The sequence below is a fragment of the Hippocampus zosterae genome, unplaced genomic scaffold, assembly GCF_025434085.1.
Source record: "Hippocampus zosterae strain Florida unplaced genomic scaffold, ASM2543408v3 HiC_scaffold_23, whole genome shotgun sequence".
Classification (NCBI taxonomy): Eukaryota; Metazoa; Chordata; class Actinopteri; order Syngnathiformes; family Syngnathidae; genus Hippocampus; species Hippocampus zosterae.
In genome coordinates this window covers 1343822-1371574 of record NW_026262823.1, presented here as the reverse complement: position 1 = coordinate 1371574, position 27753 = coordinate 1343822, and the positions used below count along the sequence as shown (strand labels likewise).

The 27753-nt window shown below is 49.1% G+C and overlaps 1 protein-coding gene and 2 long non-coding RNA genes across 3 annotated transcripts; 2 read left to right on the top strand and 1 right to left on the bottom strand.

Moving 5' to 3' along the window:
- Nucleotides 1-5827: 5827 nt before the first annotated feature.
- LOC127594733 (ATP-binding cassette sub-family D member 3-like) lies at nucleotides 5828-18455 on the top strand. The gene is made up of 3 exons (XM_052056512.1): nucleotides 5828-5968; nucleotides 15467-15523; nucleotides 17798-18455. The coding sequence occupies exons 1-3, from the start codon at nucleotides 5864-5866 to the stop codon at nucleotides 17873-17875; spliced, it is 240 nt and encodes a 79-aa protein (XP_051912472.1). The 5' UTR covers nucleotides 5828-5863; the 3' UTR covers nucleotides 17876-18455.
- Nucleotides 6607-25532, bottom strand: LOC127594735 (uncharacterized). The gene is made up of 2 exons (XR_007960946.1): nucleotides 24584-25532; nucleotides 6607-8468 (listed from the first exon to the last, which is right to left on the bottom strand). It is a non-coding gene; the product is annotated as an uncharacterized LOC127594735 (long non-coding RNA).
- On the top strand, nucleotides 20558-26245 carry LOC127594734 (uncharacterized). The gene is made up of 2 exons (XR_007960945.1): nucleotides 20558-21230; nucleotides 26070-26245. It is a non-coding gene; the product is annotated as an uncharacterized LOC127594734 (long non-coding RNA).
- Nucleotides 26246-27753: the final 1508 nt, after the last annotated feature.

Below are 27753 nucleotides of genomic sequence, written 5' to 3'. Positions count from 1 at the left end.
TGTTGGAACGCGGCCCGCGGAAATAGTAGCGGCTGGAGGTACCGGGGGCGAAGCCCGCCCCGGCCCGGCGGCCAAGTTAAAAAAATAAATAATCCCTTCAGTCTCAATGGCAGGTTGCGGGCCGGCCCGGTGGCCGAGTGTGGCCGGGGAAGAGGCCTCTTGGCCGGGGTTAATAGTGTTGGAACACGGCCCGCGGAAATAGTAGCGTCTGGAGGTACCGGGGGCGAAGCCCGCCCCGGCCCGGCGGCCGAGTTAAAAAAAATAATAATTCCGTTCAGTCTCAATGGCGGGGTGCGGGCCGGCCTGGCGGCGATTGCGGCGGGCAGCAGTTCTCTTGGATAGGTTGAGAGATAAAAAAATAATAATTCCCATGCAGTCTCAATGGCGGGGTGCGGGCCGGCCCGGCGGCTATTGCGGCGGGCAGCAGTTCTCTTGGATAGGTTGAGAGATAAAAAAATAATAATTCCCATGCAGTCTCAATGGCGGGGTGCGGGCCGGCACGGCGGCGAGTGCGGCGTGCAGCAGGCCTCTTGGACAGGTTGAGAGATAAAAAAATAATAATTCCCGTGCAGTCTCAATGGCGGGGTGCGGGCCGGCCCGGCGGACGAGTGTGGCCGGGGAAGAGGCCTCTTGGCCGGGGTGAATATGTTGGAACGCGGCGCGCGTAAATAGAAGCGGCTGGAGGTACCGGGGGCGAAGCCCGCCCCGGCCCGGCGGCCGAGTTAAAAAAAATAATAATCCCCGTTCAGTCTCAATGGCGGGGTGCGGGCCGGCCCGGCGGCGAGTGCGGCGGGCAGCAGGCCTCTTGGACAGGTTGAGAGATAAAAAAATAATAATTCCCGTGCAGTCTCAATGGCGGGGTGCGGGCCGGGGAATAGGCCTCTTGGCCGGGGTGAATAGTGTTGGAACACGGCCCGCGGAAATAGTAGCGGCTGGAGGTACCGGGGGCGATGCCCGCCCCGGCCCGGCGGCCAAGTTAAAAAAATAAATAATCCCCGTTCAGTCTCAATGGCAGGGTGCGGGCCGGCCCGGCGGCGATTGCGGCGGGCAGCAGGCCTCTTGGACAGGTTGAGAGATAAAAAAATAATAATTCCCATGCAGTCTCAATGGCGGGGTGCGGGCCGGCCCGGCGGACGAGTGTGGCCGGGGAAGAGGCCTCTTGGCCGGGGTGAATAGTGTTGGAACGCGGCCCGCGGAAATAGTAGCGGCTGGAGGTACCGGGGGCGAAGCCCGCCCCGGCCCGGCGGCCAAGTTAAAAAAATAAATAATCCCTTCAGTCTCAATGGCAGGGTGCGGGCCGGCCCGGTGGCCGAGTGTGGCCGTGGAAAAGGCCTCTTGGCCGGGGTTAATAGTGTTGGAACGCGGCCCGCGGAAATAGTAGCGTCTGGAGGTACCGGGGGCGAAGCCCGCCCCGGCCCGGCGGCCGAGTTAAAAAAAATAATAATTCCGTTCAGTCTCAATGGCGGGGTGCGGGCCGGCCCGGCGGCGATTGCGGCGGGCAGCAGGCCTCTTGGACAGGTTGAGAGATAAAAAAATAATAATTCCCGTGCAGTCTCAATGGCGGGGTGCGGGCCGGGGAATAGGCCTCTTGGCCAGGGTGAATAGTGTTGGAACACGGCCCGCGGAAATAGTAGCGGCTGGAGGTACCGGGGGCGATGCCCGCCCCGGGCCGGCGGCCAAGTTAAAAAAATAAATAATCCCCGTTCAGTCTCAATGGCAGGGTGCGGGCCGGCCCGGCGGCGATTGCGGCGGGCAGCAGGCCTCTTGGACAGGTTGAGAGATAAAAAAATAATAATTCCCATGCAGTCTCAATGGCGGGGTGCGGGCCGGCCCGGCGGACGAGTGTGGCCGGGGAAGAGGCCTCTTGGCCGGGGTGAATAGTGTTGGAACGCGGCCCGCGGAAATAGTAGCGGCTGGAGGTACCGGGGGCGAAGCCCGCCCCGGCCCGGCGGCCAAGTTAAAAAAATAAATAATCCCTTCAGTCTCAATGGCAGGGTGCGGGCCGGCCCGGTGGCCGAGTGTGGCCGGGGAAGAGGCCTCTTGGCCGGGGTTAATAGTGTTGGAACGCGGCCCGCGGAAATAGTAGCGTCTGGAGGTACCGGGGGCGAAGCCCGCCCCGGCCCGGCGGCCGAGTTAAAAAAAATAATAATTCCGTTCAGTCTCAATGGCGGGGTGCGGGCCGGCCCGGCGGCGATTGCGGCGGGCAGCAGTTCTCTTGGACAGGTTGAGAGATAAAAAAATAATAATTCCCATGCAGTCTCAATGGCGGGGTGCGGGCCGGCCCGGCGGCGAGTGCGGCGGGGAGCAGGCCTCTTGGACAGGTTGAGAGATAAAAAAATAATAATTCCCGTGCAGTCTCAATGGCGGGGTGCGGGCCGGCCCGGCGGACGAGTGTGGCCGGGGAAGAGGCCTCTTGGCCGGGGTGAATATGTTGGAACGCGGCGCGCGTAAATAGTAGCGGCTGGAGGTACCGGGGGCGATGCCCGCCCCGGGCCGGCGGCCAAGTTAAAAAAATAAATAATCCCCGTTCAGTCTCAATGGCAGGGTGCGGGCCGGCCCGGCGGCGATTGCGGCGGGCAGCAGGCCTCTTGGACAGGTTGAGAGATAAAAAAATAATAATTCCCATGCAGTGTCAATGGCGGGTTGCGGGCCGGCCCGGCGGACGAGTGTGGCCGGGGAAGAGGCCTCTTGGCCGGGGTGAATAGTGTTGGAACGCGGCCCGCGGAAATAGTAGCGGCTGGAGGTACCGGGGGCGAAGCCCGCCCCGGCCCGGCGGCCAAGTTAAAAAAATAAATAATCCCTTCAGTCTCAATGGCAGGGTGCGGGCCGGCCCGGTGGCCGAGTGTGGCCGGGGAAGAGGCCTCTTGGCCGGGGTTAATAGTGTTGGAACGCGGCCCGCGGAAATAGTAGCGTCTGGAGGCACCGGGGGCGAAGCTCGCCCCGGCCAGGCGGCCGAGTTAAAAAAAATAATAATTCCGTTCAGTCTCAATGGCGGGGTGCGGGCCGGCCCGGCGGCGATTGCGGCGGGCAGCAGGCCTCTTGGACAGGTTGAGAGATAAAAACATAATAATTCCCATGCAGTCTCAATGGCGGGGTGCGGGCCGGCCCGGCGGCGAGTGCGGCGGGCAGTAGGCCTCTTGGACAGGTTGAGAGATAAAAAAATAATAATTCCCGTGCAGTCTCAATGGCGGGGTGCGGGCCGGCCCGGCGGACGAGTGTGGCCGCGGAAGAGGCCTCTTGGCCGGGGTGAATATGTTGGAACGCGGCGCGCGTAAAAAGAAGCGGCTGGAGGTACCGGGGGCGAAGCCCGCCCCGGCCCGGCGGCCGAGTTAAAAAAAAAAAAAAATCCCCGTTCAGTCTCAATGGCGGGGTGCGGGCCGGCCCGGCGGCGAGTGCGGCGGGCAGCAGGCCTCTTGGACAGGTTGAGAGATAAAAAAATAATAATTCCCGTGCAGTCTCAATGGCGGGGTGCGGGCCGGCCCGGCGGACGAGTGTGGCCGGGGAAGAGGCCTCTTGGCCGGGGTGAATATGTTGGAACGCGGCGCGCGTAAATAGAAGCGGCTGGAGGTACCGGGGGCGAAGCCCGCCCCGGGCCGGCGGCCAAGTTAAAAAAATAAATAATCCCCGTTCAGTCTCAATGGCAGGGTGCGGGCCGGCCCGGCGGCGATTGCGGCGGGCAGCAGGCCTCTTGGACAGGTTGAGAGATAAAAAAATAATAATTGCCATGCAGTCTCAATGGCGGGGTGCGGGCCGGCCCGGCGGACGAGTGTGGCCGGGGAAGAGGCCTCTTGGCCGGGGTGAATATGTTGGAACGCGGCGCGCGTAAATAGAAGCGGCTGGAGGTACCGGGGGCGAAGCCCGTCCCGGCCCGGCGGCCAAGTTAAAAAAATAAATAATCCCTTCAGTCTCAATGGCAGGGTGCGGGCCGGCCCGGTGGCCGAGTGTGGCCGGGGAAGAGGCCTCTTGGCCGGGGTTAATAGTGTTGGAACGCGGCCCGCGGAAATAGTAGCGTCTGGAGGTACCGGGGGCGAAGCCCGCCACGGCCCGGCGGCCGAGTTAAAAAAAATAATAATTCCGTTCAGTCTCAATGGCGGGGTGCGGGCCGGCCCGGCGGCGATTGCGGCGGGCAGCAGGCCTCTTGGACAGGTTGAGAGATAAAAAAATAATAATTCCCATGCAGTCTCAATGGCGGGGTGCGGGCCGGCCCGGCGGCGAGTGCGGCGGGCAGCAGGCCTCTTGGACAGGTTGAGAGATAAAAAAATAATAATTCCCGTGCAGTCTCAATGGCGGGGTGCGGGCCGGCCCGGCGGACGAGTGTGGCCGGGGAAGAGGCAACTTGGCCGGGGTGAATATTTTGGAACGCGGCGCGCGTAAATAGAAGCGGCTGGAGGTACCGGGGGCGATGCCCGCCCCGGCCCGGCGGCCAAGTTAAAAAAATAAATAATCCCCGTTCAGTCTCAATGGCGGGGTGCGGGCCGGCCCGGCGGCGAGTGCGGCGGGCAGCAGGCCTCTTGGACAGGTTGAGAGATAAAAAAATAATAATTCCCGTGCAGTCTCAATGGCGGGGTGCGGGCCGGCCCGGCGGACGAGTGTGGCCGGGGAAGAGGCAACTTGGCCGGGGTGAATATTTTGGAACGCGGCGCGCGTAAATAGAAGCGGCTGGAGGTACCGGGGGCGATGCCCGCCCCGGCCCGGCGGCCAAGTTAAAAAAATAAATAATCCCCGTTCAGTCTCAATGGCGGGGTGCGGGCCGGCCCGGCGGCGAGTGCGGCGGGCAGCAGGCCTCTTGGACAGGTTGAGAGATAAAAAAATAATAATTCCCGTGCAGTCTCAATGGCGGGGTGCGGGCCGTGGAATAGGCCTCTTGGCCGGGGTGAATAGTGTTGGAACACGGCCCGCGGAAATAGTAGCGGCTGGAGGTACCGGGGGCGATGCCCGCCCCGGGCCGGCGGCCAAGTTAAAAAAAAAAATAATCCCCGTTCAGTCTCAATGGCAGGGTGCGGGCCGGCCCGGTGGCCGAGTGTGGCCGGGGAAGAGGCCTCTTGGCCGGGGTTAATAGTGTCGCATCGCCCCCGGTACCTGAATAATAATAGTCAATAATTACGGGTTTGTTGTTTTTCATTATTTCTCAATGCAGTAATATTTGTTACTCATATTCACCCACCACCTTATTTATTAATTTTCATTGACTCTTAGATTTAATTTTGCACCGTAGGATTGTGATTTACAGTGACGATGTGTCTTGAGTCAGTTCCCTGTGTAGTTGTTCAATTTGCCACTTGGAGGCAGCGGTGCAACCATAAGACTGACAGGTGAAAGCTTTCAACTCATTAAATCAAGCTGGATTTGACGTATTGCATATTGCTTGCTGCAGATGACAATTGATGAATAGCACGATAAACATTCAATCAACAAATTTTCCATTCGTTTGAAACAGTTTTATTCAACAGTGCACCAGATGTAGAATAATATAAAATAACCCTGTAAACTATTAAGAAATGGACCAATCCCTTAGAAGGGTAGCGCACCCCACGATTTGAGGACTGTTCTCGTGTGGAGACGCAAGGGAATGTGCTGGCCGGGGCTGCGAAAATGCGCAGCCAATCAGTTCACGGGATAAATCCACTCGTGCTGTCATTGGTCAACCTCGCGCTGGAAACCAATCATGCGTGCAGCCATGTACAAAACCTCTGAGTTATTCAGAATTTTTTTCTGAATACAGTATTTTGGGAAAAATAAAATGCGATGTAGTGAAGCGAGATACAGTGAGGGATCACTGCATTATCTTTAAAACCTTCTACAAATATTCACATTGAAATCTGTAATGTTGCGTTGCATTCCTTTTTTTCTCTTGTCTTTGCAGATGGCCCGACTGTTCTACCACAAACCCCAATTTGCTATTCTGGACGAGTGCACCAGTGCTGTGAGTGTTGATGTGGAAGACTACATCTACAGTCATTGCAGAATGGTATGATGTCCTTCTATTGCAAACCTCTAATTAATGGGGACTCCGAGATAGTAAGGAAGCATGGATAACTCACTCAACAGTCAGTGGATAAAAAAAAAATGGACTCATTTTTGAAAGTATTTCATGTTAAAACCGTGACCAAAATGGGATTTTTTTTTTCACTTGCAAACTTAATGGGTAACTGTCAGAGATTTTCTCGGACAAAGTTAAAGGAACGACTCGGCACACAGGAAAATTGTCTTCAATATCGGCGGGAGCGGACCTCTGAGAGCGAACGACGGTTGTTGCTCCGCGATCACACTCGGCTCCCTCTCCGCCGGTTCGAACTTTTATTGCAAAATACAAGAAAGACTTTGCCCCAGAGATTAGCATACCGCGCCCCCCGGTCCGGCCCCTCGGTAGTGATCTGATCTACCCGAATACACAAGTCACAGACTTGGCTGATGACTAATGTCCACCTGGGCGCGACAGCTGTTCCCAAACTGTCTTTTGGTATTCAACAACTCTTTGTTCCCAATTTGTGATTGAATCTAGCCTTCGCCCCCCTTGCTTTGACGTGATTACTCAAGAAAAAGGCCCTCCGCCCAAACGGCCGACACCTCTGCGCTGAGCATGTCCAGACATGCCCAAATTAACCGAAACTTTAAACATGATACAATTTTGCTCATAGATTCTTCTAACATTCCCACCTCTGTATCATAATTAAAGTTTTGTCAAACGCCCAGGTGACATTGATATGCAATTGCACGGGTGGGAGGAAAAACTGTCCTGAGGGGAAGGTGGTGTAACAAGATCAGGACAGAAAACCCTTCCCGGGCAATGGCTATACATTAAATGAAAATCGAAATCTAATCTAAACATCAAACAGAGTAAGCCAACCCAAAACATCAAACATTCACATCTGCAATGCCTTTCTGTGAAGTCGTCATATGGGCTTACATAAGGTTCTAGTAAACCAATCATCGTCCTGTCAGTTTGTCGCCTCCTGCCTCCCAGCGTCGAATCCCATGAGGCAAGTTACTCCATTCGTGGGCCTGTGTGCCCACGGTGACCCCACCTAGGTCGATGATGTTGATGATGATGCTGATGATGCACAGGCAACACGTGACTTCCTTCCTGTGGTCTTTCGGTGGCGCGCAAGGTCCGCGCACTGGTGTTTGGGTGCTGATTTGCCTTCCTGGGACTGGCGTCGCTAGGCCCCTCAACCTTGAACCAAAGGAGCTTGCACTGCGACTGGTGGATCCAGCCGTTGCGTCCTTCGCCCTTGACCGCAGTTTTTGTTGCTGCAATCACTTGAAAGGGGCCATTCCAGCGTTCACTGTCCCAGAGAAGTCTTTTTTCAGCACCTTGAAGAAGACCAGTCTCCAATTTGGACCTGGCAAGTCTGTGGAGCAGAACATCCTGGCAGGTCATTGTGCCTATGCATCTCTTTCTGATCAGATAGTCTTTTCATGTGAGCCAAGGTGGAAGCGCTCATCACCAGCAGCCAGAGTACTTCGGCATAGCCATGTTGTTGCCGAGCAACCACCAGATGTGTTACGGGTATTTTACCGAAAATCGCAATCTAGTTCTGGGTTGTTATTCGAAACAAAAATGGCCCCCGCCGGAGTTTATATGGGTTACGTTACCACAATAGCGTGATCACCAATCACACTCACGCACTAACACAAAACCGATACGCGCAATATACGCATACAACGTTAGATGCAAACACACACCGAGGTGGTCAACCTCCGCAGGAAGACAAAGCTTCCTCACCGTTTACGCTTAGCGAGAAACGGTATCTAAATGAGCCAATGCTCTCACAGATGCGCTTGGGCTCTGTGTCCCGGGAATCTAATTTCCCCCGTACCGCTAACCACGAAACGGTACTCGAGCTAGCCTACTCCTTTTCGGCATTAACTCGTCTAATTCCGTCATTCAGTGGAGATAACCGACTACGCAACGGCTTCTCCACCACGCCGACTGACCTTATTTTTCCAGACAATTGTCCCGATGCCGAGTTGAACCCAGGTTCGTTGGATGATGGCGCTTGCTCGCTCCTCGCGGTGTCCGGTGCGGGGCTGGCTCCTCCTGGAAAAGTCTCCACGAGGTTTGGTTGGCTTCGGAGGCGCAAAACGCGCGATCAGCCACGGATCGTACACCGGAGGAAATCGGAGAGTCCAACAAAAAAGCTCAAATCCGTTCGAACAAGCACATCATCCTTCCGACAACGCCAAGTTTCTGTCAGAGATTTTCTCGGACAAAGTTAAAGAAACGACTCGGCACACAGGAAAATTGTCTTCAATATCGGCGGGAGCGGACCTCTGAGAGCGAACGACGGTTGTTGCTCCGCGATCACACTCGGCTCCCTCTCCGCCGGTTCGAACTTTTATTGCAAAATACAAGAAAGACTTTGCCCCAGAGATTAGCATACCGCGCCCCCCGGTCCGGCCCCTCGGTAGTGATCTGATCTACCCGAATACACAAGTCACAGACTTGGCTGATGACTAATGTCCACCTGGGCGCGACAGCTGTTCCCAAACTGTCTTTTGGTATTCAACAACTCTTTGTTCCCAATTTGTGATTGAATCTAGCCTTCGCCCCCCTTGCTTTGACGTGATTACTCAAGAAAAAGGCCCTCCGCCCAAACGGCCGACACCTCTGCGCTGAGCATGTCCAGACATGCCCAAATTAACCGAAACTTTAAACATGATACAATTTTGCTCATAGATTCTTCTAACAGTAACACAGAAAAACATCAAATTACCGTAAATTTCGGATTACAAGCCGCTACTTTTTTTCCACACTTGCAACACTGCGGCATGTTATATGAAGCGGCTTTTTAATGATTTTTTTCCATCGCGGGAAAAACAGGGACCAATAAAATGAACGAGTAGTTCACTGAGGTCCAATGAGAATGTATGACTAATCACAACTTCTGCTCTTTTCGCCGTTGCGGGGAAAATTCTGTTACCCGGCAACAGTCGACCAATAAAATGAATGAGTAGTACACAGGGGTCCAATGAAATTGTATGATTACCGGTAATCATAACTTCCTTATTTAACTTACTTGTCTTTCTTCTAACCCCGATCAACATGGAGAATACCAGACGAAAAGCATATGATGCAGCTTTTAAACTAAACGCGATCACTCTGGCAGTTAACTCATTCACTTCCAAAGACATTTTTAAACGTCTTTTCAAACTTGGTCTAGAATTGGCTGGTACTGAATGAGTTAAAGAAGGAAATCGAGCTGCTGCCCGTAATCTTGGCATGGACGAGTCAATGGTGCGAAGGTGGAGGCTCCGGCAAGAAGAACTGAGCTAGTGTAAAAAGACCCATGCACATTTGATTTGCCCCTCACTCTGACTGGAAATAAAAAAGGTGACTCCTCCGTCATACTGAAAACAAGCAGCCATGAGAGAACACATTTTACCTGTGTTTTGAGCTGCGCAGTATATGGCCTAAAGCTGCCACCAATGATAATTTTTAAGCGGCTGACTATAGAAATAACTTTATATATCTTTTCCCATTTATATGATTTGCATTATTCTATTTAAAGCCTAGTGGGCTGCAGTATTTCTCCTCATAATTACGCAAATGCGCATCAAGATCTTTCTTTGTCTGGCCTCTTATTAGGTGTTTCAGCGTAATTTCCTTGTGCAAATGCATTCATCATGCTCATAAAAATATGGGGATTATTTTAACCTTAAGAAATCGTTGCGTTTTTTTCTGCGGGGGACCGCGTCCGCGGCCTCACCCGGAGGGGCTCCAGGCGGCAGGGACGCGGAAGCAAACCCCCGCCTCCACATTGGCCAGCGGTTTATAAGATGGTGGAGTGCATATGATGATAAATTGATTTTTCTTCATAAATCTGAGCATGCGGCTCTTAATCAGGTGAGGTCTGTCGCCCGGAATTTACGGTACTGTAATTTAAAGAGAATAAAACACTCACATATTGTTTGTACCCTGAAACTAGCCCTTTCAAATGTAGTACTCAAGCATTTGCTGTTTTTTGCTGTCGGGGTGGGGTAGACAAAAAAACCAAAAACATTCTTCGATAAGTCAGCCGACAGAATATGATAAACAGCCGCCATATCTTTAACAATTTCCCACACCGATTGTTTTCACAGCATATCCAAATGTGAATTGTAGTCAAACTACCAATGAACGTTTCACAGCTGACTGCTCTCCCAACGACCCACACGGTTGCTGAAGGCTCAAGTTTGGTTTAACGACCATCAATCAGTCAGATTGTGGTATGGTATCCATGGCATCAAAAATGGAAATATTATCTGTATAATGACTTTATACAAAACATAAATTGGATTTCAGTATCACACATCTTCCCGATGAGATCGCGGGGCGGGGTGTTGTTGTTTTGTGAGTGTGAATTGATAAGTGGCGTAGTGTCAGTTAGGGGATCTATTTCTTTATTGAACACATCCACAACAGATTGCATTATTGGACGCAGGCAAGGCTAAAATGTAAGCTAGCTGAAACAATAGCATAGGATACATGCACGCTGGTGTGTTTTCTTTTTTCTTCTAAATTTGCAGACACAATCGAGTTCCTTCCGCTCTTCCGTCTCGTTGTTGTGCAGCATTGTTTCAGAAATATCTCATTGTTGGCATGACATGAAAGAATAATTAGTTTAAAAAAAATCCTTTCGGCGCCCCCTCAAAGCATACATTAAAATTCAACTTGCAACTTTCACAGATGGTTTTGTCAAGGCTTACCCTGAAAACCCTTTAATGGGTTTTGCACAGCCGATGGCCAACACCAAAGGTTAGGTTGATAAAATCCGAAGTTGTTCCAAGGATATTGTGGAAATTGTAGCAACGCGAAGAAAGTGACAATTTCTCACCTTTGCACTCAGAGTGTGTCATTTTTTTATTAGCACAAACAGCAGCAAAACTTCCCGCGCCAACTAAGACCCGCCGAAAGTCGGTTTCCATAGAAACCAGCAGATAAACATGGCGGTCCTTAAAGGGACTGCAATTATTTCTACCCTGTTACCAAATCGTGAACTCTCTGACAGGCATATGCAACATTGCATTCACACGTTTGCAGTTGGTGGTGAAGTATATATATAGAAGTCACTACACACGTTCCCCCAGAATTCAACCCAACAAAAACAGACACTCTAAAGTTCAAGTCGCGGGGGGCGAATCCGGCAGCCGTTATGGTGGTGAAGTATATATATAGAAGTCACTACACACGTCCCCCCAGAATTCAACCCAACAAAAACAGACACTCTAAAGTTCAAGTCGCGGGGGGCGAATCCGGCAGCCGTAACGGCTATGCCGTACGGGGGAGAGAGGAAGCGCATCCGCAGGGGGCGGTCGCGGAGGAACAGGAGAAACCGAAGACGGGGAAGTCACGGGGAAAGGGTCAGAGGGGAGAAGGCCAGGAGACAAGCTTCCGGTAGGAGGACGACCTCGCCTCGGCGGGCGAGCCACTTCAACCGGCCCGGCCAAGTCCAAGTGAGCCGGCTTAAGGCGGTCCACCGAGACCCGCTCGGGTTTACCCCCCATGTCAATGACAAAATGTTTCTGTCCCGCCTCCAAAACTCGGAAGGGGCCCTCATAAGGAAGGCAAGGGCCCTCTGTGCCCATCAACGTGAATGAACACATAACCAGCTGACAGGAGGTCCTTGGGCATGTGAGAACCTGGTACACCGTGGCAAGAAGTGGGCAGCGGGGCAAAGAGCCTGGCATTGTCCAAGTGGGTGGAGCGTTGTGTCGTGGCCGACCAAGGAGTCGAAGCAGTCGGCACAAAATCTCCAGGCACCCGCAGAGGCTGGCCATAAACCAGCTCCGCAGAGGAAGACCGGAGATCCTCCTTAGGCGCCGTCCTGATGCCCACCATGACCCACGGGAGTCTGTCAATCCAGTTGCCATCCTTTAAAGTGGCACCTTCATCGACCGGTGGAAACGTTCGCAAAGGCCGTTGCCCTGCGGGTGATACGCTGTGGTGCGGTGCAACTTCACTCCTAAGCCGTCTGCCACTGCAGTCCAAAGCTCAGAAGTGAACTGCACGCCGCGATCCGAGGAAATATCAGAAGGGGTGCCAAAACGGGATATCCAGGTGCCAATAAACGCTCGTGCCACGTCGACTGATGTAATGGACGAGAGCGGGGCGACCTCCGCCCAACGTGTGGTGCGGTCGACCATAGTTAACAGGTGAGTGCACCCTCGAGAAGGGGGCAGGGGTCGTCGTTGACATGGTCGAAACGTCGCTCAGGCACGTGAAAGTGTTCCAAAGGGGCCTTGGTGTGGCGGTGCACCTTGGCCCGCTGGCACTCCACGCAGGCACGAGCCCAATCTCTGACATCCTTCCTCAGGCTGTGCCACACGAACTTGGCTGCCACCAGTCTTTGAGAGGCCTTGGTCCCTGGTTGAGAGAGTCCATGGACAGCATTGAAAACCGGCCGGAGCTGCCAAAAACCATGTCCCTCCGCTGCAAACCTGTAGTGGACGACCGGCACTGCTGCACTGTGGTGTCGGAAACCTGGTCCTTCGCCATACTGCAGTAGTCGGGACCCAGGTGGACCGCTCCAGCTATGGCTCTGGAGAGGCAGTCAGCAACACAGTTGTCTTTCTCCGCCACGTGTTGAATGTCTGTAGTAAATTCGGAGACATAGGACAGCTGCCGTTGCTGTCGGGCGGACCATGGTTCTGCTGCCTTGGACATGGCGAAGGTCAACGGTTTGTGGTCGACGTAAACTGTAAACCGGCGGCCTTCCAGCATGTGTCGAAAATGGCAGATGGCGAGGTACATCCCAAGCAGTTCACGGTTGAAAGTACTGTACTTTCGCTCAGGGGGGCGTAACTGCCTACTGAAAAAAGCGAGAGGCTGCCAGGTACCGTCCATCCATTGTTCAAACACCGCCCCCACCGCGTAGTCCGAAGCATCCGTGGTCAGTGCCACAGGGGCACAAAAGGAGGGATGTGCCAGCATCGTAGCCCGTGCCAAAAAACCTTCGGTGTCCATAAAAGCCCTGACCCTGCTTTCAGTCCAGTCAACAATGTGTTTGGGCTTCTTGCCTTTAAGGGCCTCATATAGAAGCCGCATAGTTCGAGCCGCTCCCGGGATGAAACGATGATAGAAGTTCACCATGCCAAGAAATTCCTGCAGGGACTTCACGGTGACTGGGCGTGGGAACGCTGCGACGGCCTCCACCTTGGACGGGAGAGGAACTGTGCCTGCCTCCGTGACCCTGTGCCCCAAGAAGTCCATGGTGGAGAGGCCAAACTGGCACTTCGCAGGGTTGATGATAAGTCCGTGTTGACTGAGCCGGTGAAAAAGGGTTCGGAGGTGTGCCACGTGGTCTGACGTGGAAGAACTTGCTCCCAGGATGTCGTCAAGGTACACGAAAACAAAAGGACGGTCCAGCAGCACAGAGTCCATCAGGCGTTGGAAGGTCTGAGCAGCGTTCTTAAGCCCAAACGGCATGTGTAGAAACTCGAACAATCCAAAAGGTGTGATCACTGCCATTTTAGGGATGTCGGGGGGGTGAACGGGAACCTGATGGTAGCCCCTCACGAGGTCGACCTTGGAGAAAAGAAATCCTGGATGTGCGGTACAGGGTAGCGGTCGGGCGTAGTAGCGTCGTTGAGCCGTCGATAATCTCCACAAGGGCGGCAGCCGCCGCCTGGTTTAGGGACCATGTGGAGAGGAGAGGCCCAAGGGCTGTTAGAGCGGCGGACAATTCCCAGGCGCTCCATGTTGTCGAACTCCGTCTTGGCCACAGCCAGCAGGTCCAGGCGCCGCGCTCGGGCGTAGACCGGTGGGCCCGTGGTGGCGATGTGGTGTTCCACCCCGTGCCTGGCAGCCGCCGAAGTGAAGGTGGGCTGTGCGAGTGGAGGGAATTCGGCAAGCAGGCGGTGGAAAACGTCCGTGAGGGGGACTATGCTGGAGAGGCGGATAACATCGGGCGGTCCGAGTGTGCACGCGTAAGAACAGAAAGCGGCAGCGTCTATTAAGCGTTGGTTTTTCACATCCACCAAAAGTCCATGAGCGCACAAAAAATCCGCGCCCAAAAGAGGTACATCGACACGCGCTGTAACAAAGTTCCAACAAAAGCGCTGCCCACTAAGCACAGTTCCACGAACCTCAAGCCGTAGGTGCGAATGGGGCTCCCATTCGCAGCTGCCAAAGGAGGGCCGTGGCTGTCAGCTACCATGTCGATCTGCGATGCAGGCAAAATGCTGCGCTGTGCCCATGTGTCGCAGAGGAAACGCCGTCCAGAGATAGAGTCGCAGATGAAAAGCAGCCCGCCAACGTTGCAGACGCTCATGGCCACGAATGAGCGCCGGCCGCGGCGTTTCCCGGCCCGCCGAACGAGCACGGCGAGCGGCACCTCTTAGCCTTCGGTCCGAACTTGGCGTGGTAAAAACATAAACCAGTAGCGTGCCGCGGGTGAGGGACAGCTGCCGCGACGAGTGTGTAATTATCGGAGGCACTAGCGGCAGTCACGGGGGGGAGAGCCGCTGCACAGTGTTGCCGGCCGGCCAGGAAAAATTTATCAGCCTCCGCAGCGAGCTCTCTACAGTCAGTGATAGCGGTGTTAGCCAAAGCTGCCCTCACCTGGGTGGGTAACTGGCGCAGAAAAAGGTAAAGAAAAAGAAAGTCCGGTTTGTGCTCACCTAGCAGCTCGAGCATACGATCCATTAACTCGGAGGGCTTGCCGTCCCCCAGGCCGTGGAGAGAAAAAAGTTTGTCGGCCCGTTCAGCGTCGGAAAGTTCAAAGGTTTTCAATAAGTGAGCCTTCAGCGCATCATATCGCCCTTCTGTCAGAGGAGATTGGAGGAAACTCACAACCCTGGACGCCGTCGAACTGCCCAGCGCGGAAACAACGTAGTCGTATCTCGTAGTATCCGCAGTGGGCCCCAGTCTGAGCGAACCAAGCAGACGCAGATGATTCCCAAAACTCGGGGAGCTTGAGCGAAACAGCGTTCACGGACATCTTCGCGGTCTGGAATCGTCCAGCAAAAAACGTCGAGGGTCTCCAGTGTGGAAATTGTAGCAACGCGAAGAAAGCGACAATTTCTCACGTTCGCACTCAGAGAGAGTGTGTCATTTTTTTATTAGCACAAACAGCAGCAAAACTTCCCGCGCCAACCGAGACCCGCCGAAAGTCGGTTTCCGTAGAAACCAGCAGATAAACATGGCGGTCCTTAAAGGGACTGCAATTATTTCTACCCCGTTACCAAATCGTGACACGCATATGCAACATTGCATTCACACGTTTGCAGTTGGTGGTGAAGTATATATATAGAAGTCACTACAATATGCTGTATTAATTTTAACATGTTCATGGAAATTTTACTGCTTTTATTCTGCGCAGTACATTTCTCACTGATCAATAAATGTGTATTTGAATAGTCAGAGCGAAAACTAAACGGGTGAATTTTATTTTGGAATTTTATCAAAAATGTAAATGTGATCTAGTTTGAACAGCTTTTACTTTATTAACTCGGTAACTAGTCCTGTCTTGTCTTTCTTTTGTAGGTGGGCATTACTTTGTTCACAGTGTCTCACAGGAAGTCTCTTTGGAAGCATCACGAGGTAAGAATTGAGATGAACATTGGAACACAACGCAACGTGATTAATGGAACATGAGAAACGGCCCCAAAAACATTTGATCAATCATTAAAAAAAAAAATAAAAATACAATAATACATATTTTTGAGAATATGTAGTGCATTCTGAAGAAGTGCCAAACATCTCAAGCATTTAACTTACCGTATTTTCACGACTATAAGGCGCCGTTAAAAGTCTAAAATTTTCTCCAAAATCGACAGGACGCCTTATAATGCGGAGCGTCTTTTGTATGAGCTGAGTTCCAAAACCTGGCTGAGAGCCGACGATATAGAGATATAGAGAAAAGGCGGAAGTGATTGATGACAGGCATGCGGCGAAGAGGTCAGCCAATCAGTGAAGGGCGTCCGTGTATATATATAAATATATGGAGAGAGAGAGAGAGAAAAGGTGTACGTGAGTGACGACAGGCATGCGGCGAAGAGGTCGGCCAATCAGTGAAGGGTGTCCGTGTATATATATAAATATATGGGGAGAGAGGTGGACGTGAGTGAGTACAGGAAATTCAGGGGAGAACTCCGCCATTGAGTGACGGGTGGGCGTGTAAGTGGACGCTAAAGGCATGCCTCTAGCAGGTACCAGCACCTGTATAAAGTGTGAGTATGTGCATTATTGCAAAACAACTTCGGTTTTGGTTTCCAAGAACCCCCGAAAATGAATTCCACTAGAGACACGCCTACGAAGCTCAATTCAACCTCCAAGGCATCGGTTATGCAGAGAAACCTGGGAATCGAGCAGCCGCCAGAGAATTTAAGGTCAACGAATCCATGGTTCGCAAATGGAGGAAGAAGGAGGACGAGCTTTGACAAGTCAAAAAGACAAAGCTGAGTTTCCGTGGAAAGAAGGCGAGGTGGTCCGAGTTGGAAGACCAACTGGAGCGGTGGATTCTTGATCAAAGAGCAGCCGGCAGAAGCGTCTCCACGGTCACCATTCGACCAAGGGCGAAAACGCTAGCCGAAGAATTGAAAATTGAACATTTTCAAGGAGGTCCGTCTTGGTGCTTTCGCTTTATGAAACGTCACCATCTATCCGTGAGAGTGAAGACGACCGTGGCTCAGCAACTTCCAGCGGACTACAAAGAAAAGCTGGCTGTTTTCCACACCTACTGCAGTTAGAAGATTGTCGACAAATGCATCCAGCCTAACCACATAACCAACATGGATGAGGTCCCGCTGACTTTCGACATCCCGGTGAACCACACTGTGGAGAAGAAGGGGACTAGCACGGTTGCTATACGCACTGGAGCGTTTCGCAGCCGAGTGTGAAGCGGTTGGGATGAAAATCGGCACCTCCAAATCTGAAACCATGGTCCTCAGTCGGAAAAGGGTGGAGTGCCCCCTCCGAGTCGGGGAAGAGATCTTGCCCCAAGTGGAGGAGTTCAAGTATCTTGGGGTCTTGTTCACGAGTGGGGGCGGGAGGGAGCGGGAGATCGACAGGCGGATCGGTGCAGCGTCTGCTGTGATGCGGACGTTGTATTTGTCTGTCGTGGTAAAGAAGGAGCTGAGCCAAAGGGTGAAGCTCTCAATTTACCGGTCGATCTACATCCCAACCCTCATACCGAAAGAACGAGATCCCCGGATACAAGCGGCCGAAATGAGTTTTCTCCGCAGGGTGTCCGGGCTCTCCCATAGAGATAAGGTGAGAAGCTCGGTCATCCGGGAGGGGCTCGCAGTCGAGCCGCTTCTCCTCCACATCGAGAGGACCCAGATGAGGTGGCTTGGGCATCTGATTCGGATGCCTCCTGAGGGCCTCCCTGGTGAGGTGTTCCGGGCATGTCCCACCGGGAGGAGACCCCGAGGAAGACCCAGGACATGCTGGAGAGACTATGTCACCCAGCTGGCCTGGGAACGTCTCGGGATCCCCCGGGGAGAGCTGGAAGAAGTAGCTAGGGAGAGGGAAGTTTGGGCTTCCTTCTAAAGCTGTTGCCCCCGCGACCTGGCCCCAGATAAGCGGTAGATGATGGATGGATGGATGGAACTTGAAGATTAGCACAGTTTAACGGTGCTGATATCAGGTGACCAAATAGTTTAACTGTGTCGGTTCTAAGTCTTATGGAGTGTAATAATAGGTGAGGTGCAAAGAAAAATGGAGTTGGGATATTCCTGGGCTGTGAATGAAAATACGTCCTTTCAAAATTCGACAGGAAATCATGTATGAAACCCTTTTCAAGATTTCTTCCGGATGACGCCGTTGTGACAAATGAATGAATTTGCTTCCACCTTTCACCCTTTTTCTGTGAAGTATTACCTGCACATGAATGGCCGAGGAAACTACGACTTCAAACCCATCACAGAAGAAACTGTGGAGTATGGTTCTTGACCGGTGACTCCTCACTGAAATGCGCTTGTCTTCTAATCCAGTCCAAAATTTGCACAGAAAACGGTGCCTATCACTGATATGCGGTAACGGTGTAATAACTTTTTGGTTAGTTTTTTTTTTAAATTAATTTGGACCTGTTCATTTGTTCATATGATTTTAGGAAAAATATCTGAATTGCAAACTTGAATGTTTTACGCGTGTAAAAATGATTAGAGATGATGACATCACTACATAATAGGGTCATGAAGCCTACTAACCACAATTGGCGTAAATTGTCCTGTTCCATTGTGAACAGTGTCCAGGACAGTGTATAAGACCCTATTTATACTGTTTTTATTTCAGAGGAAGATCATTTCCTCGTAAACTATTTCAGCATTTTCTGCCGATATTGTCTGGCACACCCAAAAATGACCCTTCATGTGTTTTTTTTTTTCAAAATCTAAATTGTTTGAAGGTTAACAGCTGTTTGATCCTTTAATGGCATTTTGGTTGACGAGCTGTGTCCACGCTGGCCAAACAAATCCTGAGTCAGCTGAGATGTCAAAGCAAAGAGTCACGTAATTAAATATCGGTACGTCAGGCAAGAGGTTATGTCAATGTGCTGTTGGTTGTTGTCAGCACTCTGTGGTGCAAGGTAATCGTTTCATCGGACCGATGACTTAACGGCACTTTCCCGTGACCGTTTTTTCTATTTGGATTAGAACGATAACCTCTGCAATGTAGGATCATTTAGAACTGACTATCTCTTGCTCCGTTGATTTTGACTTCTCTTAAAATTTACAGTGATATCAATCTGAAGTTTGTTGAGGGTTGGAGGGGGGGGGTGCTATCGGTAATCTCATAAATTATGAAATGTATCTATAATTGGCTCATAGGTGCACAAGATTGTCTTCCAATGAATCTCTGTTTAAAATATCGAAATAAACGATGCACACAATTGAACTTGACACCACTGTATTTTTGTGGGGCTAAAACATGGGAAATATACAATATTGCTGACCACCGGGTATAACAACTATGCAAAGCCAAAGCCATTTCTCAACAACAGCCAGAAACGCCGCTGGCTTCTCCTGCCCGAGCTCATCTAAAATGGACTGATTCAAGGTGACTTCTCCATGTGCTTGCCCGGGATTTTTCTTCAGCTACTGCGGTTTCCTCCCGCATTCCAAAAACATGCATGGTAGGCTGATTGGACACTCTAAATCAGGAGGGCCCAACCAGTCGACCGCGCTCTACCTGTCGTCCGCGGAGTAGTCCCTGTCATAGTTGTCTTCTGTTTGTCTCCAGCAGGGGGCATCAGAGGGCTTTCTCCCCCAGCATCACACTTGTTGGTCATTTCATCATCAGCTCTTTTTGTTTATAAGGACTGCCATGCCGACTACTCGTCATCGCGTCGGTGTGTTGCTGTCATAGGTTTTTGTATGTTTTCGTTATTGGTGTTTTCAGGATTATCTTAGTGCTTTTGATTAAGTTTTCCCACAGTGTGCCCCTGTCAGAAGTTCGAAAGCCAGCATCCGTAATGGTATATGGGGCAGTGTTTGTGTAAATGGCATGGGTAACTTACACATCTATGAAGAAATGACTGTTGAAAAGCTGAAGCTGTACATCAAGCAAGACTCCCTCAAGTTTGAAGCAGCCACCAGAACGCTTATCTTTGCTGAGAATAATGTCTTTATAAAAGAACAAAAATTTCACCATCAATCTATATATTCACAAAAAGACTTCAAGGTGAACCAAATCCAAAACATTTCTTCCTGGTAAAATCAACAACTCTAACCTTGGGATTGATGAAACAAAGATAGAAAGAAGTCCTCACCAGCACCGATGAACATCCAGGGTATGGACATAGAGAGGGTGACCTCCTACAAGTACCTTGGTGTTCTTCTGAACGACAAACTGGACTGGTCTACAAACACGGACACCCTGATTAGGAAAGGACAGAGCCGACTCTTCCTACTCAGGAAACTGAGGTCTTTTGGGGTTCAGGGGTCACTCCTTGAGACGTTCTATAACTCGGTGGTGGCCTCGGCCATCCATTATGGCATTGTCTGCTGGTCAGGCAGCATCTCAGCCCGGGACAGAAAGAGACTGGAGCGACTTGTCAGAAAGGCCAGTTCTGTCCTGGGTTGCTCCCTTGACACTCTGGAGGAGGTGGGCAACAGAAGGATGCTAACTAAGCTAAAAGCTATGATGTCCAGTCCCTCCCACACCCTCCAGCCTGCCCTGACAGCACTTGGTAGCTCCTTCAGCCAGAGACTGTTACACCCGCGCTGCAAGAAGGAGAGATACCGACGCTCGTTCCTACCGACTGCTGTCAGGCTGATGAATAAAAAATAACAATCATAATAATAATAATAATTAAATGATGTGAAGGAAAATTGTAAATAGTACTGTGATTTATCCATTTTGTGTTCATATTGCATTTAATTGAAAGATGTTTGTTGTTTTTTTCTCTTTCTTCTTTCTACATACATTCTTGCTGCTGGAGGCTGTAAATTTCCCCAGTGTGGGACGAATAAAGGATATCTTATCTTTTATCTTATAAAGTTCTTGCTTTGTATGACACAACTTCCTGGCCAGGTGTATAAATAATTCCAGTCACAAATGTGTGATGCACAGGTGATTTTCGCGAAGAATTACATTTCTCAACATAAAGTGCATTGGCCTAATACGGTATATTTATTCCCTGTGAATAAATGCTTTCCATCCTTTCCCATTGGTCATCAAATATATTGTAATACAGTATTTGTTTCCCGGTGGCCCGGTGTTCCAGTCGTGTGCGCGTCGACCTCACAGCGCAGACATTCCGGGTTCTCCGGCCTCCCTGTGTGGAGTTTGCATGTTCTCCCCGGGCCTGCATGGGTTTTCTCCGGGTACTCCGGTTTCCTCCCACATTCCAAAAACATGCATGGCAGCCTGATTGAACACTCGAAATTGTCCTTAGGTGTGAGTGTGAGCGCGGTTGGTTGTTCATCTCTGTGTGGCTTGCGTTTGGTTGGCAACTAGTTCAAGGTGTTCCCCGCCTACTGCCCTAAGACAGCTGGGATAGGGATTTGTTTCCCTTCCTGGTGAGGTGTTGTGCTCACTTAACTTGGAAAACAAACACCTCCCTGTTGAATAAGATAAAGAGTTAAAATTACAATCAGGACATCTAGCCCGAGGATCAAACTGGCACCTTGTCTACATAGTTTTTAGGCGTGCACTTAACCACTATGCGAAACCTCTGTGTAGGAGACTGGACCAGTGTAGAATTTTGTGTCTGTTATATTAAAAGAATAATTCACTTGTGTGTTCGCAAGCACCCTGATCGAATTTATTTTGTGATTTCCTTGCGAGAATTTCTGTTTTGGTGAATGTTTTTCTTTGTGCCATTGAAGTTATCATTCATTTTCATTTTTTCTGAGGCGGCCTTTGAACGTATCTCAAACCCAATTCGTAAGAAAGGGAATGTTGTGGAAGAAATGCATACAATACAATACAATACAATACAATACAATACAATACAATACAATACAATACAATACAATACAATACAATACAATACATGCTGATTTATATAGCGCTTTCACAACAGTGGCAGCTGTAACAAAGCGCTTCACAAAACAGTTAACATAAAGTAAAATAAGAAACATAACATAAAACACGACAGTCGTGCAGTCCTAATTAAGAAAAGAATCAAGTGTACACTTAAAAGACAACACTGGAGCTTTTTTTGTCTGCTCTGTTAATCTCTGCCGACAAGGTTTTTTTTTTTTTTTTTTTTTTTTGGTAAGGATTTCTTGTAGTGTGTAGTACACACGAATCCAAACTATCTCAAACTAAATTAAACGTGACTGGAATATTTTTCCAACTGCAGTTTCCAAACTATAATATCTTTGTCCAAAAAATGAGCTGGCCGCGGCTCAATGAAAGCACACACAAACATTTTGAAAAGAGCCAGTCCTGAGGGGTATACGGTACAATACATGGCTACCAAACGTCGCACAACTAATGATGTGTCGTTCGCGAACGAGCCGGCTCTTAGACGCGGCTCTTTGAAGTGAACGAAGGGAGCCGGAAGGGGAGGGTTACACACACACACACGCTGCAGTTTAGAGAAGGGGGAGGAGTTAGAGAAGAGACTCACACAGCAGCACACTGAGCAGCATGCGAACAAGACAGACGAGGAGACGAGAGAGCTAGTTAGTGAAAAAAACAACACGGTGGAAAGTGGAAAGGTGAGAAAATGGATAGGAAATGCAGTGAAATATGGACTCATTTCAATTTAATTGATAGTTCAAAGGCAGCGTGTAGACTGTGCAAGGTTAAAATATCCCATAGATCAGGCTCCACAAATAACCTGCACAGGCACATCAGAAATGTCCACCCATCAGCACAATTTGAAGAGAAAAGACAAGCAAGGGAACCAGCTATTAATGAAGGTGCTAGTGCAGGGGTGCCCATTAGGTAGATCCTGATCTACCGGTAGATTTAAGACCGGTCCCGAGTAGATCTGAAGAGTGTCGAGGAGAAAAAAAAACAAACAACCATTTGTGTGTCTTTGTACATGTTAGTAATATATTTTTTGTGTCATGTACGCTGCACCCTAATCATCCTATCAGTCTCATTTTCACAAAATAAATTATTAAAAAAATAAAGCAGGTAAATCTTGAATTTACGGTGGCGCCTGATTACGTCGCCGGAAGTTGTTAGCACTCAGCAGTCTGCAATTGCAGCTTGTGATAAGAGCTGTTGCGCTCTATCTTTTATCGTCATTCTTCTCATTCAGAGTTTGCTTCGTGTACAATTCACCGAGGGCACGGGCAAAGAATAGGAATCTAGGAGGGTCCAGGGAAGCACTTTAAAATGGTACTTGTGAGCTACGATAGTTAACAGGCTGCAGAAGTGCGTCGCATGCCTCAGTTTCAGGCTGTTTCTCATCATGGCGTGTGTGTGTGTGTGTGTGCGCGTGCGTGCGTGCGTGCGTGCGCGCGTGTGCGCGTGCGTGCCGGTAAGGGTAGTTCCCGTGAGGTTAGTTGATCGAAAAGTAGATCTTCGATCCGAAAAGTTTGGGCAGCCCTGTCTAGTGTGTCTGCAACTGTTGCTGCTGCTGCAATGTCACAACTGCCTAGATGTACAACCCAGAGCTCTATGAGCCACTTTATGCAAAAAGCTATAAAAACAGCAAAACGGAACACAATTGACGATGAACTGTAAATTTCCCCAGTGTGGGACAAATAAAGGATATCTTATCTTATATCTTATAAAATGATTGGATTTTCAGCCATTTTGTGTTGGCTGTGTGTTGTAGCAACATCTGTCCCCTCTGAGAGAATATTCTCCAAAACAGGGCAAATATTAACAGAGAGGAGAAACAGGATCAACCCCTCAAAGCTGAGGCACTTGGTTTTTCTTCATGCCAATCTTCGCTAAAGACAAGCTAAAACCTTTACCTGGATGCTGTTTTTTCTTTTTGTTTTACAAATTTTAATTTATAATTTGTTGTGGTATTCAACGCTTACTTATGTTGTTTTAATGTAAATAGTTAAAAGCTTATCAATATACACATTCAAAGATTGGAACTTTTTGACGACCTTGTTTTGAGATGGGTCTTTGTACTTTGTTTTTATTTTTGTAGCACTCCATGTTGTACTCCATGTTGAGTATGTTCATAAGAATATAAATAAAGCCATATAAATAATAAATATTTGATATAATGTCCATTTTTTGCATTAGTAATTCATTTTACACATATTACGTTATTTTTTGTATTAAATTTATTTAAGCAACAAAAAAACTGAGGAGTCATTTGGGAGCCGAAAGAACCGGCTCTCAACAGTCTGAAACGTTTCCCGAATTGGTCATGTGGTACAACAGTTAATGAAGCTCGACGTCATCGTTTTCGACTCCTGCCCTAAAGGAAGCAAGAACCGCCCCCTTCATGGCTCATACACGCTTGTTTTCATTTAACTGCATGTGAGCTCGTTGCACTTTTTGTTAACATTTTAAAACAATAGTTGTCCATATTCAAAAAATCTAAAACACAAACAAACACAAAACCTGTTTCATAAATGTACATAAAACAGTCAATAGCTGGAGTTTTTATTAAGAAAAAAAAATGTGGATATGAATATCGGCTTGAAATATGAATTATCATGCACATCAAAGACATCACAATTCCTGAAATTCATATTATTTGCAGATGAAACAAACATCCAGGGTAATTTTCTAAATTCACAGCAATTGTTGAACAGTATTATACATGATTGATCAAAATCAAAAACTGGTTTGACAAATCTTAAATTATTACTGTGTGTAGATAACACATCACTCCACACTATTTTCTGTTCACTGGCTTTACTTTTCCTGAATTACTTCACAGAAGTGTGGATCAATAAAATAACAGTTTAATAATTTCACTCATCAGACTGCAAAAAAAGAGCTGTTAGAGTGGTTGTCCGAGATTTTCTTGGACAAAGTTAAAGAAATGACTCGGCGCACAGGAAAATTGTCTTCAATATCGGCGGGAGCGGATCTCTGAGAGCGAACGTCGGTTTAGTTGCTCCGATGATACACACTCCGCTCCCTCTCAGCCGGTTCGAACCTTTATTGCAAAATACAAGAAAGACACTGCCCCAGAGATTTGCATACCGCTTCCCCCGGCCCGGCCTCTTCGGTTGATCTACCCGAATACACAAGTCATAGACTTTCCTGATGACAAATGTCCACCTGGGCGCGACAGCTGTTCCCAAACTGTCTTTTGGTATTCAACAACTCTTTGTTCCCAATTTGTTTATTCCCACTCTATGATTGAATCTAGCCTTCTTCCAAGTGTTCGCCCCCCTTGCTTTGACATGATTCCTCAAGAAAAGGCCCTCCGCCCAAACGGCCGACACCTCTGCGCCGAGTATGTCCAGACGTGCCCAAATTAACCGAAACTTTAAACATGATACAATTTTCTTCATAGATTTCTCTATCAGTGGTCTATGAGATGGGAGTAAAATTGTTTAAAAAATAATATTGTCGAATAATACCAAACTCTCTTTATTTTGGGAAGAGGTGAGAGTTTATGGGTGAGGTGTAATCTTTGCTCCACTTGAAGAACGCATCAGAAACGTTTGTTTCAGACTTTGGTCATGCATGTATGAAGCGATGGTGCGCGTGTCAATGTCTATGCACCACTGACTTACGTATAAACATTTCAAATTAAAGATGGTTCCACAAAATGTTTGTGTTAACGAACCCTTCATTTAATCTGTGAATTGTATCTACCGTATTTTCTACACTGTAAGACGCACCTAAAAGCATTCAAGTTTCTCAAAAGCCGACAAGTGCACCTTATAAAAAAATCATATACATGGAGTACAGTACTGTATATGTTGCTCCATGTGACTCACTATTATTTTGCAGCTTCTTGCGTACTGTTTGCGGACTTAAAAAAATTCCCTGTATATGTTAATTGGTCACTACTTTGCAGATATGCGTTTATCACGGGTGGTTTTGGTCCCCATTAACCGCGATAAACGAGGGATTACTGTATTGTATTCCTTTAGAGTAGCTCCATCTAGTGGATGCATAAAGCAACTGCAGCCTCTATTGTAGTTTCTATTCTATGCGTCTCATAATGCGGTGCGCCCTGTGTATGAAAACAGTTTTAAAATAGGCCATTCATTAAAGGTGCGCCCTATAGTGCAAAAATACTTTGAAATACTTTTTGAAAGGTCCAGAAAGGTTCTTGGATTCAGAATCTGGCAATGAAAATGGCGAGACTGACTCCGATTTGTCAGACAAAGAAAATGCACTCGAGAGACGACTGGAGAGAAATGACACTGCATGAAGCAGAAGACTAATTTTGCATGCTTCTGTTGCCATGAATGACGCATTTGCAGAAGATAATATTGAAGAAAATGGACCCAAAGGTCAGCATATGTTGCTCACTTAACCATCGCTCAAACTCATGTAGATTGGTGGCATGATCAAGAAGTGTTGGCGTGGCCCCTCCAACGATTAGCAACCAGCAAGTTGTCATTTGGGCAATGTAGTAGTCATTCCTTGTTGGAATTTTATATTTTGACTTAAAGAAAAATGTCTTCCTAGCGACGGGGGCTTCCGCCTTTGTCCTCTCCTTGTGAGTTGTTTGAAATGTATTTTTGTCATGAATTGGGCCAGAACTCGTCACCTGCTGTTATTTTGCCGTGGATTATGTAAGAGCAAGGTAATTGACACTATACTTGCCACATATGACTGTGAATGCTGTCGAGATGGATTTGAATTCTCTCTCTCTCTCTCAGTTGATGGGTGTTCTACATTTGAAGAAGTAGTGGACGTGATACCAGCTCAAGCAGGGTCCCACCGATGGCAACCAATTGCGATTCACATTCACCTTTTCAACCACTCCCAAAAAAGTAATTCTCACCCGAGCCATGAATAGAGGATCTGACACAGACCTGATGAAGCATCCTCAAACATATTTCTCTATTTTTCAGTGTTTTATCTTTTAGATTTTGTGTCAGTCAACAACACGCACACAACCACTCTCCAAGTGACGGTTTACTTGTATTCCACTAGAGGGCGAAAAGGACTTTGATACAGACAAACTAATTTGATCCGTCCTGTAGCCTGTTTTACAGTCCAAATTTTTATTACATTATCGACAAACACCAGTTGTGCTTCATTTGGTGCTTTCAAACAGTAAACAAGAAAATGAACGTGTTCTGTCAAACCTTAAAAACAAGTCTCAGGAGCAAAGTGAATACTTAAGAGAGCTTAGTAGTCAAAAGATGGTGTCGATAACACCACAAATGATAACGGCAAACGTCTGCTTCTCCTCTGCCATTCAAATAACTTCTGTATCACCGACACATGGTTCCCCCGCAAGCAGATCCATCACTGGACCTGGTATAGCCCTGATGGAAGAACCCGGATCCTCCGTCACCAACTGCAGGGTCTTCAGAGGTGCATAGTTGGGCAACACTGACCACCGCCTGTTGGTTGCCCAGCTAAGACTTAAAATACGACCAGACCCATCTATCAGGCCACAACCACGTTTGATGTATTCCAGACTCTGCGACCCCACCACTGCCTCCGCATATCGCAGCTCCATCACCAACGCCTTCACCGCTCTGGCCGTTGATGACATCGCAGACTGATAGACTTTCAAATTAAAGGTCAACCAGGATGCCCAGGATGTATTGGGAAGATCAAGATCTCTTCCCAAACAACCATGGATCTCACAGCTGACCCTCGACATCATTGACCGCCGCCGTGCTGCTTGCCTGCTCGGTGATATCACAGAGTACCGGAGGCTCAATGCAGCACGGAATGCGGCAATTGCAACTGACAGGGAGAGATACTGGGGAGAAGAGGCCGAACGCATGGAATCAGCAGCACAGCGCAACGACCTTAGACAGGTCTTTCAAATGCTGCGCCAAGCCCGCATCGGACCACACATCAAGACCGCCCTCATGAAGGATGCCAGTGGAAATCGCATCACCACTGAAATAGACTGCCTTGAACTCTTTAAAGAGCACTTCAGCAACCTCATTCATCACCCTCCAGTTCCCACCGACCCCCGTCTTGTTACTGCCAACTCTACCACCCCCAACCCCAACTGCAAAACTGACCCAGTCACAATCGACGAGGTCAGAGCAGCAATAAAATCACTAAAAAATCACAAGGCCCCTGGAATCTGTGCCATCACTGCAGAGCTGCTCAAAGAAGGTGGTGACTACATGGCCCAGTGGCTCACCCACATCATTAACCATGTGTGGGTGGCAGAACAGCCCCCCACAGACTGGACCCGAGGCATCATCCTGCCATTCTGGAAGCGGAAAGGCGACAAGCAACTCTGCAACAACTACAGAGGCATCTCACTGCTCTCCATACCCGCGAACATGTTC

Coding starts and splice junctions, on each gene's coding strand:
- LOC127594733 (XM_052056512.1), top strand. CDS start 5,864: ATGGCCCGACTGTTCTACCACAAACCCCAATTTGCTATTCTGGACGAG. Junction 5,969..15,466: donor TCTACAGTCATTGCAGAATG/GTATGATGTCCT, acceptor TTTCTTTTGTAG/GTGGGCATTACTTTGTTCAC. Junction 15,524..17,797: donor CTCTTTGGAAGCATCACGAG/GTAAGAATTGAG, acceptor TTTTCTGTGAAG/TATTACCTGCACATGAATGG.